General features: G+C 37.2%; 2 protein-coding genes and 1 long non-coding RNA gene across 6 annotated transcripts; 2 read left to right on the top strand and 1 right to left on the bottom strand.

The window, feature by feature from the left end:
• Positions 1-725: 725 nt before the first annotated feature.
• Positions 726-5,633, top strand: LOC131792186 (uncharacterized). Of its 2 annotated transcripts, XM_066165857.1 has the most exons (7): positions 726-786; positions 2,098-2,224; positions 2,505-2,597; positions 2,844-2,972; positions 3,865-3,923; positions 4,052-4,114; positions 4,578-5,633. In XM_066165857.1, exons 2-7 carry the CDS (start codon positions 2,128-2,130, stop codon positions 4,656-4,658), a joined length of 522 nt encoding a protein of 173 aa, XP_066021954.1. In that variant the 5' UTR covers positions 726-786; positions 2,098-2,127; the 3' UTR covers positions 4,659-5,633. The 2 variants fall into 2 exon arrangements, with proteins under 2 accessions (XP_066021954.1, XP_058965550.1); XM_059109567.2 differs by lacking the exon at positions 4,052-4,114.
• Positions 5,634-5,743: 110 nt separating this feature from the next.
• On the bottom strand, positions 5,744-12,506 carry LOC131791986 (uncharacterized). 3 transcript variants are annotated; one of them, XR_010717411.1, is made up of 7 exons: positions 12,372-12,506; positions 11,697-11,737; positions 9,768-9,993; positions 9,067-9,135; positions 7,970-8,051; positions 7,477-7,653; positions 5,744-7,115 (listed from the first exon to the last, which is right to left on the bottom strand). It is a non-coding gene; the product is annotated as an uncharacterized lncRNA (long non-coding RNA). The 3 variants fall into 3 exon arrangements; XR_010717412.1 differs by having other exon boundaries at positions 5,744-7,653; positions 11,679-11,737; XR_010717410.1 differs by having other exon boundaries at positions 5,744-7,653.
• Positions 11,703-16,495, top strand: LOC131791839 (uncharacterized). The gene is made up of 3 exons (XM_059109219.2): positions 11,703-11,812; positions 12,392-13,573; positions 14,368-16,495. The coding sequence occupies exons 1-3, from the start codon at positions 11,710-11,712 to the stop codon at positions 14,853-14,855; spliced, it is 1,773 nt and encodes a 590-aa protein (XP_058965202.2). The 5' UTR covers positions 11,703-11,709; the 3' UTR covers positions 14,856-16,495.
• Positions 16,496-16,635: the final 140 nt, after the last annotated feature.

Raw genomic sequence — 16,635 nt, 5'->3', positions numbered from 1 at the left:
AAAGCGAAACCAGGAGTTCAAACAAATTTCGAACAAAGTTTAATTGACCTGTATTTTGATGCAGGTAATTTAGTGTTAACAACTGGGTTGAAAACGTAAATTAGCCACCGTAGAGGGTAAAAAAGCTGACGTTTCGAGCGTTAGCCCTTCGTCAGAGCTTTTTTACCCTTTGTACGGTGGCTAATTTACGTTTTCAACCCAGTTGTTAACACTAAATTACCTGCTATACTCTCCCACCGACGCAGCACCACAGTTTCTTTAGAAACTTGCCCCTTTATTCATCTGTATTTTGATGGTTTGTCATTTATATTGCAGCCGCTAAGATAGATCAGGCTTGTCACGAAAAACTCTGTTATCGACAAGAAATCAACTATTGGCGTGAAATCTTAAAAAATCAAAGGACTTTCGTTTCGATTCACAACTTTCGCGAAACTTCTGAACTGATGGGGGATGCTACTAAAATTAGATTTCTTTAAATCGTTTAATGAACCAATTAAAAAAATATATATTTGTAAAAGATTGTCTTGAAAGTGGTATAATTTTACAGGTAACTTCAGTTTGTACCCTGAAATGACACCGACGCTTGAGAATTTAAGAAAGGTATTCAAACTCATAACCTGGCTCATTTCCATGATCACTCGAAAGTCAAACTGCTAGCTATCAATCTATCAAATAATTCAAAAGATCGTTTACATGTATCGAAACCTCCTAATCAAAAGAAGCAAGAAATATATTAGAACTTGTTGAAAAGAAGTCCTCCTCATCAGATTTGCGGAACTGTCCAAGGTAAGCTATTAACAGAATCTTAAATGTCGGAAATTGACAAGCAATAATTTACCTTCACTGAGTTATGTAAGTCAGCCAAGAAAACATGATGGACTCTCAGACTTGGTTTGATGCTACTCTGGTTTAAAGATTTAATGAATGTAACCGAAGAAGTTACAATTCATAGACCCAACGTTTCGACACTCCTCGCTAGTGCCTTCATCAGGGTGATCTAAACGCTGCAACAAGAGGTCCTTTTATACGATCACTAATTAGCTACCTTTTTTTTCTAACGAGCTGTAAATAGGCGTCAGCAAGTAAGCCGCCATCATCACGATTTAAGGGAGCGTATGCGGAGTTAATATGCCAAGCTTCCAAACAAACGGCGCTGGTGGTAACGCTGATTAGTGGTGACAATTTTAGACTTATCCCACCCATTTGTATGGTTAGTTAGGCATGTGTGCTCCGATAAAGCTGAATTTTCTTTTTTGCAAAAGAAAACCGCTTTTTGGTGCTCTTTCAAACGTGTACCAAACTGACGTTTGGTTCTGTGTTCCCGCATGTTCTTACGAGTTAGCAAAAGAGAAAATGCTTGGAATTTAATAGAACGCTTTATTAAGAGAACAACACGCTTAGGAATGGGAACTCAGAGTTTATTACTGCATACTAAATCTGTGCCCCGGTACTCACAGGCGTTGGTCATGTTAAAATCTAGGCAATGACCTCGTACGATTTTCATTCATAATTTACTTGAAAATTTCATGTGTATTTGAAATATTCCATTCAAAAAGCAGTTGAAAAGGGCAGTGATGCCTGTCACAAAATGGTTCTTCGTATTTTCGACCTATTCTTTAAGACTGCACGTAAAAACCTTGCTCTTTAGCCTGAGCTTCAGAGCATCGATGGCGCTTTGTGACCGAAGACGAACAAACCCAAGCTTAGAACACATAGCTCCCACAAGGCGAATAAGTAATCAATCGCTCAAGGCAAATAAATATACGCTTAAAAAAAAGACAATCAACTGACCTAAGGGGCCATTATATTCCAAAAGTTATAGAGCAAAGTGTTAGTTTCGCATCAGCTCTTTCCAGTGACGCTATCGTTTATTTGTCACGGCTGACACCGATAGAGGAGTAGTCGAGGGTTCCCCTTCTGCACAAGAGAATCATTTTCATACCAAGAAATATCATTTTCTTCACTTATCCGGCTGTATATGAAAGGCCGTGACCACGGTAACAGTACACCTAAAGGAAAAACGGCAGAAACCTACCCCTTCAATCCTAGAGGCAGTCTGCAACTGGTTTATATTTCACTTATTATTGTATATTTCAGGTCTATGATCTGTGGATATCTTTTCGACCGATGGCTTCCAAAATTCAATACCAGGCTATTATAATCGTCTGCTTCTACTGTGTTGTGCTATCTACTTGCTTAAAATTCAACTATGTGAGTTACTGTGGTAAGATCAAAATTATTTTACTCGTTTGTGCCCAAAGAAAAGCGCAAATGTGACCTTTGCTATATCGTTTCGCGCACAGAATAGTGAAATTGAATGTTATATTTTGGAAGGTGTTTAGCCATTTAAAAATTGGTGGGGCAGCACAAGAAAACTTGGTTTTATCAAATGAGTTGATAATGTGAATTGGACACCACAGAGTCGGATGGTAAAGCTGACATCTCGAGCTTTGAAATCACAAAAAGTTTATTTCTAACTCCTTGGCTATTCCATTCCGTTACAGGTCCGCCAGATAAAACGTTCGCGTTTAAAATTACCCCATGGCCAGTGATAAAACCTGGTGGTGTTCTCAATCTAAGTTTCAAGCTCACTCCTTGTAAGTTTTAAACTTTATTCTCAGCCCAGCTGTTTCAAAAAGTGGTATCTGTACAATTTCCTAATTATCTAGCTGTACTTCAGTAAGGTATTTCCCACATACCTCGAGCCTGAAGAAGTCCTCCAGTATTTCCGCAGTGTTAATTCACGAGTATCTGTTAGGAAAAACCTTCAGGTTTTCGTAAATTACCTAATTACCTGAAATATTCTAAGCTTACGTATGCGTATGTATTTTATTTTTCTAAAGCTGTAGACGTTTTTTATTCAACACTCCGTGCTCGCATTACCTCGAAGAAAGACCACCAAGTGTTGGTTGATCGTGTGATGAATTTAGGATGCAAGCGCACCAAACTACTTTGCAACCTGGCGGCAGGAGGTTTGTGTGTAAAATCGAAATTCCTTAGAATGGTTTTTTTCTTCTAAAAGTTGCCAAGATTGTCTCCTTTTTGCTGAAGATAAATAATTGGAATTCTGCCACCTTAGATATTTCAGTTCTAGATTCGTTTCATCTTTAGACTGTTTACGATGTGAAATGACGCTTTGCAATGATGTTCTAAGAGAATCACTAGTTAAAAACTCGTACAAATATACAAGATACACCCCTAGTGAACACAGTGGCCAAAACTAGGGCATGCTCGAGGGATCAAATCTGGCCGGCTGGGCACCGAATTTCCCGCGCAAAAATTCTAAGGAAAACATAAAAAAAGAAAACCACTGTCTCACAAAATAAGCAGAAGGAAATTGAAATGTTCGCAGGAATCTGTAAAAGGAAGCAAAGAAAGGGGAAGGAAAAACTCGAGACTTCGAACACTAAGCTTATTCAAGTACGGGCATCCTCAGTGTCGATTTAACACACTGTTTTGAGCTTTACCAAAACCTTGCACGCGTCTAAAACACCATAACTTAATGGCTTGTGTGCTTGTTTATAACTTCTGTGAGACAGCTTGGCTCTGACAGCCTGAAAAGACGCCACCTAGTCATAACAACGCTCGCTTGACATAGGGCAGACGCTTGAACGCTGTGTTTGCCCACTACCACTAAAAGCCTTCCAAAGGTGTTGAGTGTATTTGGCAGCTTTACAACCTGACCCTCCATCTTCGTCAAGTCTCCGTGCGGGCCAAAGTTTGATACACACCCACTAATCTAATCTCGGTTTCTTATGCAATCCTATGAGTAATTTAACGACTTACTTAAGACGGCAACGTTAGGTGAGCAAGGAGGGGTTTTGAAGTCAGCTAAAAATTGAGGAGCTTTATATGTTTTCCCAGAAACCTTAACCAAGTCAGTCAATGGAATACGCGTGGGGAATTTTCCACCTGGCCTAAAGGTATTTCAAAATACAATCACTATCAGTCAGTTCACCAGCTCACCAATTTAATTGCATCCGAACGCAGGGTTATCTATAGGTCATTGGCTTCTCTGATCAGAGGCTCATACTTTTTCCCTCTCGTGTAGCTGAAATTAAAGAGACAAGTACCAGCAGCGAGGATTTTCATTTTCAATTTTCTTCCTTCACTGGTTTGTTCCTCATTTTTTCTATTCCTTTGCAGTCCATGTATTTTCCCCCATCCCTCCCTCTCTCTCTCTCTCTCTCTCCATCTCACTGTGCTCATTCATTCATTCTTTCAGTCGTCAATTTACCCTTTCAGTTTTATTTCTTTCATTTTCCTCCTCGATCTTTCTTTCATTTTTGTCTCCTATACTCTCTCATCAGTTTTCAATACACCATCAACCCTCTTAAATCCTTACGAGATCTTAACAGACGACCACGTCCTTGATTTGGTCCTTGTGTTACTCTGATTCACGGGGCTCTGTTCAAGGTTGAGGAAATTGGACATACGATTTTTTCTTACATGAGGCAGTGTAATTTAAATTTTTTCTTTTTGCTTTAACTGAATCAACGAGAAACATTCTTAAGTGCTAAGGCTTCTCCAAGCATTAATGTTTTTTTCGTGTGTGTCTAATTTTTGTTTCAAACCAGGGAACGGTGACAGGGACAGTTGCGCTGTACAATCAAAACCAAGTAATGTGGTTTTGCATTAAATTTGAAGCAGTCCTATAGGTTGAGTGTGTACAAGAAAACTGGTCTTACAGATTTGTAAAATGTTTAATCCTGGGTTAATTTTTGTTTTGCTTATTATAACTTTTAAGTAATTTGTTTTCTTTAAACTACGTAGCTTTGATCAATGCCCATGAACGCCTTCTGATTTGTGAAATAAGAATTTGTAATATTTGTAAAGCGCCGATGAGGATATATCTTTCAAACAGCGTTAAATAAAGAAAAAAGGATTGGATCGTTATTAATATAGTGTTCGTGTTTAAATTGTACAGGAATGTTAAATGATTCTTGATAAAGTGTTCATAGAAATGTAAATGGAACGACCATTGTGACTCTTTTACTATCGATGTTTACAGTTTTTCCCTTTCCACAGTATACAACCGTCCGGCCTCCCCCACGTTTTAATAGCAAACACGTTACTTGCAAAAACTGATGATTGCGTTCGTAATCAAATCACAGTCAAAGCTCACTTTAAAAGCATTATCACGCGCCTGGCCTGGCTTAGACCAGAAATCCAGATTCCTAAAGCTAATACTTAGAGTAGTAACATCATGATCCTCTATATTAAAGGTAACGAAGACAGTTTGTTCAAGTTTTGATTTCATGTTTGCTCTCGAAGTGAGATCATTTGACTATACTCCACACCTGTATTATAGGAAAAATTTCGTAAACAAATTGCTAAACAACTGACAGTTTTATCATTAGCATCTGTTATGTAAGTTATTCTTTTTACTAAAGTTAAGACAGAAATAGCTTAAGAATATGATCATCTGCTAGAAGAACACATTCTCGCTCGAGCTATCGTCAAGTTAAGCTCTGATTCTTGCAGGTAAGCTGGAATTTTAGCAATTGTAGAGGAGAGGCCTGAAAATTCGGGCTTCGACGCGATTCGAACCGGAACTTTTGACAAACTAGCTATAGTTGGTCGGCAGTACAACCAAGTGAACTACGAAGCCACACGTTGGGAGAAATGCAAATTTCAAGGGTTCTTTTTCCACGTGAAGGAATTTGATTTGGGAAATTTATTTCATTAAAAACTGAGATTAAATTCCTCTAATTTTTTCTATGGTAAGCTGATCATACCCATTAGATTTTTCTGCAAGGAAAGTTTCTGTTTTTAATCACAGGTCGGCGAGAGGCCATTGTGAAACAATTATTATAATAATCATTTCCTACATTTCTGTTGCATACAATTCGCTGATTCAGCCGGTAAAATTTCCTCTTTTCAAAGGTAACAATTTATTTTCAAAGTTCTATCAACGCTGACCACAAATATCTGATTCTTATACAAGGAACAGTTATGTTTTGTATTTTTTTACGCGCGGGTGAGAGGCCATATGCATAATTATAAAGTTATTTTGAATGTAGTGTCATGGTAACCATTGAGAAAATTACATCTTGAATAGATAGTTTAGGTTGTTTAGTAGAAAATGTCTTTTAGTGAGGCTAAGCTTAGTCATAATATAAGTGACAGGACAAGTATGAAAATTATTCGTCAATGGTTGGAAGTAAAACTCCGAACGTTGGAAGTCGGAGAATTAAAAGTCGATAGTCGGAAATAAAACTCCGAACTCCGAAATCGAATGTCTGAAATTAGAAGTCGGATAAACTGTTGTAGCATTAATTTGCGGGCCGGTAACAAAATCAATAACATATTCTTCATTGCCCCGTTAAACATCTAATGATGTATTAAAATCCAAAGTTAAGTCATTAAGAGTCCATTCAGATAGGGAAAGGACAAATGTGAAGTTTTTCGGGGATGGGTCGAGGTGAGTATTGTATTTTTCTTTCGTTTATGTTTTATCTTTTTTTAATTGTTCCTTTTTATTCTTTTATTTAAAAGTTTGGGATGTATCTTTATTTTTCGGGGAAAACTTATATATTTCGTTACTCATCATTTTACTTTTCGACGATCACATGATACATATTAAGAAACTGCAGCTTTAAAAACTGCTTCCTTTTTTATGATCAGATCATGCATAGCCACTACAAAGATTACACCGCTCCTTTTATGGCAACCACGTGATGGATAGACATCCCAACTTTTAAACTACTTCCTTGTTGACAAACACATGATGCATTGACATGCACCGCAACTTTTTAATTTCTTCCCAGGTGACAAACATATGATGCATGGACCACACAACTTTTAAACTGCTTCTTTGTTGACAAACACATAATGCATGACTGCAACTTTTAAACTGCTTCCTTGTTGAGAAACACCACAACTTTCAACCATGGAGAAAACAACTTTTAAACTCCTCCTTCTGATGAATACTCAGCATGTAGACCCCACAAGCTTCAACTGAAGCTTTACTAAAAAGTTTACCATCATTAGACAAGGTTTGTTTCCATCTACGTCGTTTTATACTTCATCCAAATTCCGCTCTTGAATGGTGAACTAACTCTTCTTGGAAGTTTAGATTTCTCTTCTCAATTTTTATGAGATTCTTAGACTGGCTGTAATGAAACAAAAGATATTACAGTTATATTTAGTTATTCAGTCATATAAATGATTCGTTTTTTAAAAAGACCTTTGCCATCATTCAAGTAGCTAGGTCTACAATCAACAACCTGACAATGTTTTATACTAAGGGATCTAGCTTGATATCCTTCTTGTGATTAAAGCGAAGTTTGAATCCTCACGTAGCTAAAAAGGTAGGGGCACTTTCTTAATACATTTCTTACAATGAGACTGTGACGTAGACAATTAGTCCTTATAGCCCCTGATTGAGCTCTATAAGCTTCACTCTCCGTCATTGCGTCTTCTGTGAATGCCAGGTATCCTTACTCTGTGATTTAAAAGGAGAAACTTTCTAACCCAGCTATTTTTTGTTTTAGATTCTTTTGCCTTCAAATATCAAATGTCTCGGAAAAAACCCGAGCAAGTGCAACCCCCACTGAAATGCAGACACTGTCCTTTGGTGGTTACAACCAAAAACCAAAATGAATCTGGACCTCCGCGTGTAAGACCTGTTTAACGGCTTACTGCTCGAACCTAAAAAAGAAAGCAAACATCAAAAACAGAAAAACGTAAATGATACGAACTTACACCGAGGTACCAGAGGGGGACACTGAAGCATGGGCCATCGTCACTACACCGCTGGACGAGAAAATAAACAAGCAATGCATGAGTGGAGCGCGCTAAGCTCTCCATCCAGTTATTACAGTTCTGATTGTAAACTTTTTTACAGCTCTCCACCCAGTTGGTTCTGACTCCAACCTTTCTTCTTCATTTCATTCAAACTTTTACAATCACATAGATAGCTTAACCATCCTTAATGAATTATGGATATCTATAATTCAAAACTGACCTGAACAGTAGGTCCACTAAATCACTGACTTGAATATATCAGGCGTTTTATTCCAGCAAAACAATGACTGGATCTGTATAACCTGTTGATCACACAATCGAGAAGCAAACAAAAGATAATTCTTAGAATTAATTTTATTCGTTTAAAAGATCGGATCAAAATGGTTCTGACTCTAGTCTTTTGTCTTGCTGTTTTCCAAAAATATATATATTTCATGATTGTCGCTCAAATATTCTTACAGTTCTCCATCAATTACATTTCAGTTGCATTTGATCAGGCTGTAATTGACTCTAATGTATAAATTCCATTCAAGTGTTTCATTGCTTTGTTTTCATTCGTTTGTTTTGTTGTGAGTTTTCTATTTTAATGTTTTAATTTCGCGTTAAATGTTCGGGTTAAAATGGTTCTGACTCTTATCTTTGCTCTTGATCTTTTCCAGAAATATACACATTTCATGATTGTCAATAAAATATACTTACAGTGTTCCACCAATTAAATTCAAAATTTCAGTTGCATTTGATATCTTTACTTAAAAATAACGTATTTGACATAGTTTGAAGCTACACTGGTTTGCAGATTTAATGAATGTAACCGAAGAAGTTACAATTCATAGACCCAACGTTTCGACACTACTGTCTAGTGCCTTCATCACCCCTGATGAAGGCAAAGTGTTTTGTATTCCTTGGACTTTGGATGTCAAGGGTGCTTGATAAAAGGCTAAATATAATCCCCGCTTGAGTACAGACACAATCCTCTGGTGGTTACAGCCGACAACCGAAATGGGTCTGGCCTCCGGGTTTGAGACCTATTTAACGGCTCATTGCTCGTATCAACAAAAGGAAATAAAATAAATAAAAACAAAAACGAAAAAAAAATTGATACGAGCTTACGCCGAGGTACCAGAGGGTGAGACCGAAGTATGGGCAATCTGCACTGCACCTCTCCTCGGGACGCGAAAATAAACAAGCACTGGGTGGAGTGCGCGAAACTCTTCATCCAGCTGGGATCGCCTCATTTGAACTGACTGCGTGAGGTTCGAATCCTCACGAGGGACTCCGATTGTAATGTTTCTTTACTCACTATCCTATATATGGTACCATTTGATTTCTGTGGTCCAACTTGTCCACTGAGAGTAAATTGTATTTTACTGAAACACGATCTTCGAGCTGAAAAAGAAGTGTACTCGAATTAAATGACTTTTGCCGATAGACTTCCACATAAAATTGAAATGTCTCAAAATCAATCTCCCAGTTGTAAATAATTTTAAAAAACCAAACATTTCAAAGAATACGGATGCTTCTTGAGGTAAATCATACAAAAAAATGATCAGTAATTTAGAGGGAAATATGTTTACAACAAAACTACATGGCTATTTTCTGTACCTCATTTGATCAGTAAAGTGTAACTAATATCAATGCAACCATAAAGTTTAGTTGTGTTTTTCATTTTTACACAACCTTGTTCTGACTAAAAAAGGGTTTTGACGCTCATTGAAATATCCTTTTTTTGTTCTACCGAGAAATGTATAGTACGTATATATTTTATATGATTGCCTCCTATAAAATAAAATTACGGTCCTCATCAATTTAAATCACAAAATTTCGTTAAAAATAATGTTTACACTGCACTGGCTCAGGAGTATTCATATTTCCTAACTTAGCAAAGGATTAGTTGGCTAATTTGAAGACAAGTTTGGAACAAATAGGTTACTCCCCATACCCTCAAAATTCAATTACTCTAAGGTAAGGACTCTAAAGCTAACTTCTCCTTAAAAAAATAAAAAGACAAAAAAACTTACTTTGGAATCTGTTTGGCCTTCTTCAGGAGCACATGCGTGTGAGGTACATCAAGTCCTTATCTTTTTCCTGCTTCTCACAATTTCCAACAGTCCACGATGAAAATAAATAGCACATCCATGCTTCTAAAAGATCTTGTTCGAATGGCCATGAACGTCTACCTCGGCCGCTTAATTTCTTTCCTTATAAGAATGTCTTGGCTCAGTTCCAATGAGAACTTAATGTAAACTTCAACAATATGGAAAAAATATAACAACTGTAAATAAGGAATACCTCAAGTTTTCTTATCCATCACAATGGATAGACAAAATACTAATTCATGTTTGGTCATTTGTGTACATTTCTTCTAGTTTCCAGAAAAAAAAAACCTAAGCAATTTTGCAATGGGGTAAACCGTTAACCGTAAAACAGCGAAAACAAAATTCGCAAAATCCAATGTTTCTTATCTACTATTTGTCATCTGTAAAATGGCCAAAATTTTCACTGTTATCGCATAAGACCTCCGTTGGTATCTGCGCTATACAAATTAATAGGTAATATTATTTTGATTAAGATCATTTCAATTTTTTTTTTTTTATGAAAAAAAAAAAATAATGATAAAACGCCCCTCCTTTATGCCCGCTCGGTGTCACAGCGGATTTGGACCCCCCGCGGATTTGGGCCTCCGGTCTAAATCCGCTCGCGGATATGGACCCCCCTTTGCAGATTTGGACCCCCCCTTTTAAACTTTCCTTATGAGCATGAATTATAATTGGTAACTAATTCTATTGCAAGTTTTTTGTCGATGTTCTTTTCAATCACAACACAACATTCCTCAATAAAGGTAAAGAAAAACAACCATTTCGTTCATATCCTGCCGCATTTATTACAGCGAGTCGTACAGTATACTCAAGAATTAGATGCGAACAAACTACTTCATTCGAACTATTGCAAATGTTGCAATAAATCTTTGCTTCTCCTGATGTGAATCAACATTGATACGAAACGTCATAACAATAGTGGAGACTATTGCGTTCAGTCACAAAAATAACTCTGTCTGTCAGACAGAAAATTTTTCTAATTAAATAACATTAACCAGTTTCTGAACAAGAACGAAGTAACTACTCCTACTACAAGTCGTTCGTAAAGCCTATGATAAGAAAAAATGTTTCTATTCTGAACTATTGGAACTCTCTGCTTATTTTCAGATGCAAATAAACATTAATGTCTACGTCTTAACAAAGGTGGAGACCATTACATCGAACTCAATCTTATTTCTAATTTTTAACGATTATTAACTGTTGAGGGATCTGAAATAACAAACTCGCACTGGACCATATCGTCCCAACGCTTGGGCATTGAACAATAACAAAATAAATTAGTATCATAAGTTTGTCTCTTACTGAATCTAGCGGTGTTCGACTATCACAGAAAACAACCTTTATCCGAACATTGAACTAAATGCTTGCACATTTTCCCTTGGTCAAAAGAAACATCCGACGGGTCATTTCCAGCTGCCAGTTCATATGCATTGGCGATACGCATATTTTGAATTAAAACATACTTTATTACGCACTGAAACGTAAAGCATTGTCGATTTCTACGAGAACGTTAAGGACGATGTTTTCAGTCAGATCTGTTGGGGGGTCCAAATCCGCTAGCGGACCGGGGGGGTCAATATCTGCTAGTGGATTTGGACTGGGGGGTCCAAATCTAGGGGGTCCAAATCCGCTAGGACAACGGCAAGGAGAAAGAGTGTCACAATCACTTTTTGACGAGAAAAAGGATGATGCTTTGTCATAACATGAAAATAATTTTTGATTGTTTGTCTGTTCCTTAAAATGTGCTCAAATAATGTATCTCCAATCATGAGCCTAGCGCAGATTGTGCGAATACCATAGCGAGTAGGCCGCTTCCCCTCCCACCCCACCCACCTCAAAGAGAGCTTTTACCTCAGAATTGAAAATGGCGACCCGTTTCCCAGAAGATGGATCTGAAAGCAAAAGTGTAAGGAAAGAAGACACAAAAGGTCAATTTAAGGAAAATATATCAAAACCCAGCTTAACTGGTGAGTTTTTGGTGATTATTGGGAGAAATTTGTGCAGATTCTTGCTTCAGCGCGGCTTCTCGAGTGAATTCACATGGAAAATGCCTACCTCAGCGTATCTGAGAGTGTGTGTGTGAAATCTTAAGAATTTTGACACCCATCTGTTTGGATAGCTTTCCTGTGGCGAAAGTAACAAAATGGAAATTTGCAGTACTGCCTAATCAGCAGTGTTAATCATGTTCTTTGATAAGCTCCGATCGATTATTCGATTGAATCTTCGTTTCACCGCTATTGCGGAAGTAAAGCGAACCGAATTAGACTTATTTGAGAGTCTACTCACTTACACTAACACTGATTTCAGGTTTGTTTTGAATTCTTCTTTGAGAAAAGTCGTTTTGTTGTGTAGGATTGATACCCAAGGATCTCCGAAAATAGTGAAACCTGATTAAGGAGTGTGGCAATTATCAACGTGCGGTCCATAAAGTTGAATAAAATCGTTCTATTTACATCTTATACGCTTTACTAAAACTATAACTGCCGTCACAAGTATGACAGAGCCATGTGTAATTTACTCACTCGCCTTTTCAATTGCATTTCCAGGATCGCTGGTACAAGATCCAACTAAATTGAACGTTACCCTTGCAACAGATGCAGAGGGTTGGGACAAGTCTGTCAATGAACAATTTCTTCTTGAACTTGCTCAGAATCCTCAAGTAAGAGTCACTGGGTTTGTACCTAAGCACACCCCAAAGCAGAAAGACCATGCCAGGGATTTAAACATTGAGCTGGTTGATGCCAAAGAAATCACAGGTTTTCCAGCAGTTGAGCTTCTAGCTTATCCACCTGACGATCTTGACATTGATATTCTCATCATACACTCCTATGGGCGTGACCTGGGGCGACAAGCACAGATCATAAAAGACAAGAAAAAGTGCCAGTGGGTTAATGTTGTCCATACTGTCAGTGAAGATCTAGAGAAATTTTCTGTTAAGAAATCTGCAGACCCAGCTGCAAATGATCAATTAACTGAACACGACCTCCAGACAAGATTGTGCGAGAAATCTGACCTTATCATTGCAATTGGCCCAAAAGTTACAGAAGCTTACAGAGCTGCTCTGAAGTACAGTGGTAAAGACCAGAGTGTGATTGGTTTGACTCCTGGAATTATTGAAGAATTCCGCCTTGGTGTGCGCCGGGAAACTAAAGGCTCAGGTGAAATTTTCCGTGTGCTGCTCAGTGCCTCATCCAAGTATTTCTTGGTCAAAGGATGTGATATTGCCACTAAAGCTATCAATCTGTTACAAGATTCATCCTACCATCTTATATTTGTCAGACAGCCAAAGGATAATGAAGATCAGCTGAAGAAAGCCTTTCTTGATTTAGGAATCAATCAGCATCAACTCACCTTTAGAAGTTCTGGGAGCAAAGACTTCTGGCCAAGGTTGCTTTGTGAAGTGGATCTGGTCATCAAACCATCAAGAACAGAGGGTTTTGGCATAAGTGGTCTGCGCGCCATTTCAGCAGACGTCCCTGTTCTTGTGAGCGGAAACTGTGGTCTTGGCATGGTGTTGAAGTCATTACCCTCTGGAGCACAGCATGTAATTGATTCCGAAGAACCTCAGGCCTGGGCTGATGCGATAAAGAAAGTCAGGGCAAAGGCAGTGCAAGTTCGAAAAGCAGAATCAGAACAACTAAGGAATGATTACATGCAGCGATTCAACTGGAAGATGCAATGCAATGAAATTGTCAAGAAAATGTTTTCAATGAATCCACACAAATCTGGTGAGTTCGTTTACTGTAATTTTGATTTAATTAGGAACAGTTTAAGTTTAATTTGTGTTTGTCCTGTTGTTCACCCTCTACAGCCTAACATCAGTGTTTAAGGTCTCTATTATGTTGTTTATATGTTTCTTACTGACAGTACTTACATTAAAACAAGGAGAATTTGCTTAATAATCAAGAGCTTCTTGACCTTGTAATTATTTCCTTTATTCCTATCACCTTAATATTTGATTCAGGGGTGATACTGTTGGGAGAAATAAGATGCTTATCACTCTCAGGGGCTTAGGGTTAATACATCCTAAGACAACTATCATTAGTTAGTCTGAAGGCAGTGTCACAATTGTGAACTAAGAGTTGCTGGTGATGGTAACAGCAAATGTCCTTAGATGTCTTTAGGGCACACTGAGGTGCATTTGCATTTGGTTTTCTTGTAGGGAATTCAAGAAAAAATTGAATTACCAAGAAAAATATTTTTGAAATGCATGTAAGCTGAAGTTTGGCCTTCTGTTCAGGCACATGTTGGATGAGTTGCTCTTGATTTTTTTTTTTTTTTTTGACAATAGATAATAGTCATCTTTGATTTTCAAAGCAGAGTAAAGTTGCAGGGAGAAAGGAAACTAATGAATTTTCAGTGAATAATTGCAACCTTCGAAAGCTGACTCTTGTTTACTCATTAGACTCCTTCATTGTAAATTGCTGACTGATTCTGAACAGAAGTTCTTAAATTCAAATCTTTTTGTAAATATAGCATAAATATAAATAGGCAAATTTATCACCTTTTTTATATTTCTTAGAATACAGAAAGAAAGCTGTTGAGTGGCAGTTTGATGTTGCTGATACCACAAGAGATCTGCAGTCACTGCAAGTGAATCGCGATGATGTGGATGGAGGTCTGTCTTATCAGTATGAGACTGAGAAGATGAGTATTCAGGAGACAAGCCAGTTCCCTAGGACATACAAACGTGGAGACATATCACGTAGAAACATGGGAGTCAGTAATCTACCCCTTAAAGAATACAGAAAAGTTTGCCTAATGCTCAACACCAAGCGAGATCTGAAATTTGATGACTTCAGGATGCTTGCTGAGAAAGTTGGATTCAGCAGGGATGAGATACGGATGATTGAACAGGGTGAAAATCCTACTGACATGGTTCTGCAGACCTGGTCATCAAAGAGAGAGGCTACTGTTGGAAACTTAATTGACCTGTTGACAGGTGAGGACCTGGAGAGAATGGATGTGGCAAAGGTGCTTGAAGACTGGGTAAATGATACTTGTCATTAAACATTTAGAGTAAGGCTCCTCCCCAAGTCAGATTTGAATGTTCTTGATGTGGAAGAACAAGCAGATCTAGTTTTTATCAGTAAAAGTTTTGTACAGTATGGCAAGAAATTTGTAGACTTGGAGAAGAATGTTCTAGTTTTTTTTGTTTCCATAGAACCTCTGTTTTAACTTTGGTCAAATGATAGTTTATGAACTTTAAGTCAACTTTATTTGTGATGATCTTTTCTCAGGTCTTGATCTTGATGTGTAAGATTGGTAGCTTGTATCTAGCTCTTTTAAAAGTGCATGCCCTTTCAAAATTTAATTTCATGTAGTATTAAAACAGAGAATTTAGCCTAATGGCATTAGCTGGTAACATTAACCTAATTTTTCCTTTTGGTATGTAAAAAAATTAGTATTTAGAGAGGGGTTGAAGCCAGTGTTGAAACTAATCAACATAATCATCTTTGGCTGATTCTTTTATAGACAAGTAGTTGGTCAAGGTGACCTCTTTTGTCAACAACTGAGTACCTTTGTCTCGTATGTGGGAGAGAAATGGAAGGATGCTAGGATTTACACTGTTTTAGGTCACTATGCTGTGTTCTTGGGTAGTGTATTAACTCTCACATATCCTTGCTGCAGAAACAAGCTTAGTAACTAAGTTCTGGTAGCTGTATGAGTCAGTCTTGTAAGCAGAATTTTCCCTTTGTCACTTTGCATACAACAGATATGACAAAGAAATGAAACAATGCAAACAAATAACTTCTAGACAACATTTAAGTTTCAATTAGTATATGAAAGTAGTCTTGTCATAGATATCTATCATTTTTATAGTTAAATGGCTTGTATGTTCACTAATTCTTTAAAACAGAATGTACTTGAATACATAGTCTAGAGTGTGTTAATGTTACACTTAACATATTTATACTTCTTTCATTTAGTTTTACACCAATTGTTAAGGTTATTTTAGTTAACTTTTTTTAGGTGGTATGGTTAATAACAATGATTTAGAGTGAGCATCAAACCTGATGAGTGTAAACATTAAAATTACTTAATGGGAGAATTGGTTAAGTAGAATGAGTGATTGAGTCTTATTTCAACTACTAGTTCAGTGGTGTTCTTAATTGCGAGGATCGATTCTATATTTGCATATTAGGCTCTTTTAGTGTCTCAAAAGGAAATTAAAATCTGGACTCTCCTGGATGAAGTAACATCCACATCAGTTTGCCATTTTCTAAATTTGCCAGTATCACCATCAATTTTTTACAACCTAGCTAACATTAGTGTTCACTGATCTCTGTACTTTTCTTGTGGCGATGATAAGGAGAATATATGCCAGTCAGGAGCTTCTTAAATTGGTTATCATTTCATAAATTTCATGACCTTTATATTTGATTCAAGTGTGAAACTGTGATAAGAAATAAGATTCCTGTTACTCTTATAACAAAGGTTAAGAAATAGGGTCCTTATGAAATAATGGTTGCTTTGCATTCTTATTACTTGATAAGAGCTCAAAGTTTTACAATGACAAAAGATGCAAAAGCACTATATGCCTATTGACACTGTTTTGGCATGATGACCCTTCTCAAACTAGCTGCAAATGGATGTGTCTTGTTTTCTTTGTAAATTTTGTATCAAAACACATTTAGGAAAACCAATAAAGGCTGAATTTAAAAATTTTGGCTGTTGTTACTTCCCTGTAAATCAAAAGCTCATTAGAAAAGTAAAATGAAAATCTCAGTACAGGTTCTTTGAAATTATAGTGAACTTTAAGAAAAAGAGAGCCAGGTCTTGCAAAGTG

The sequence above is a fragment of the Pocillopora verrucosa genome, chromosome 4, assembly GCF_036669915.1.
Source record: "Pocillopora verrucosa isolate sample1 chromosome 4, ASM3666991v2, whole genome shotgun sequence".
NCBI lineage: Eukaryota > Metazoa > Cnidaria > Anthozoa > Scleractinia > Pocilloporidae > Pocillopora > Pocillopora verrucosa.
This window is presented reverse-complemented; position numbering and strand designations above follow the sequence as displayed.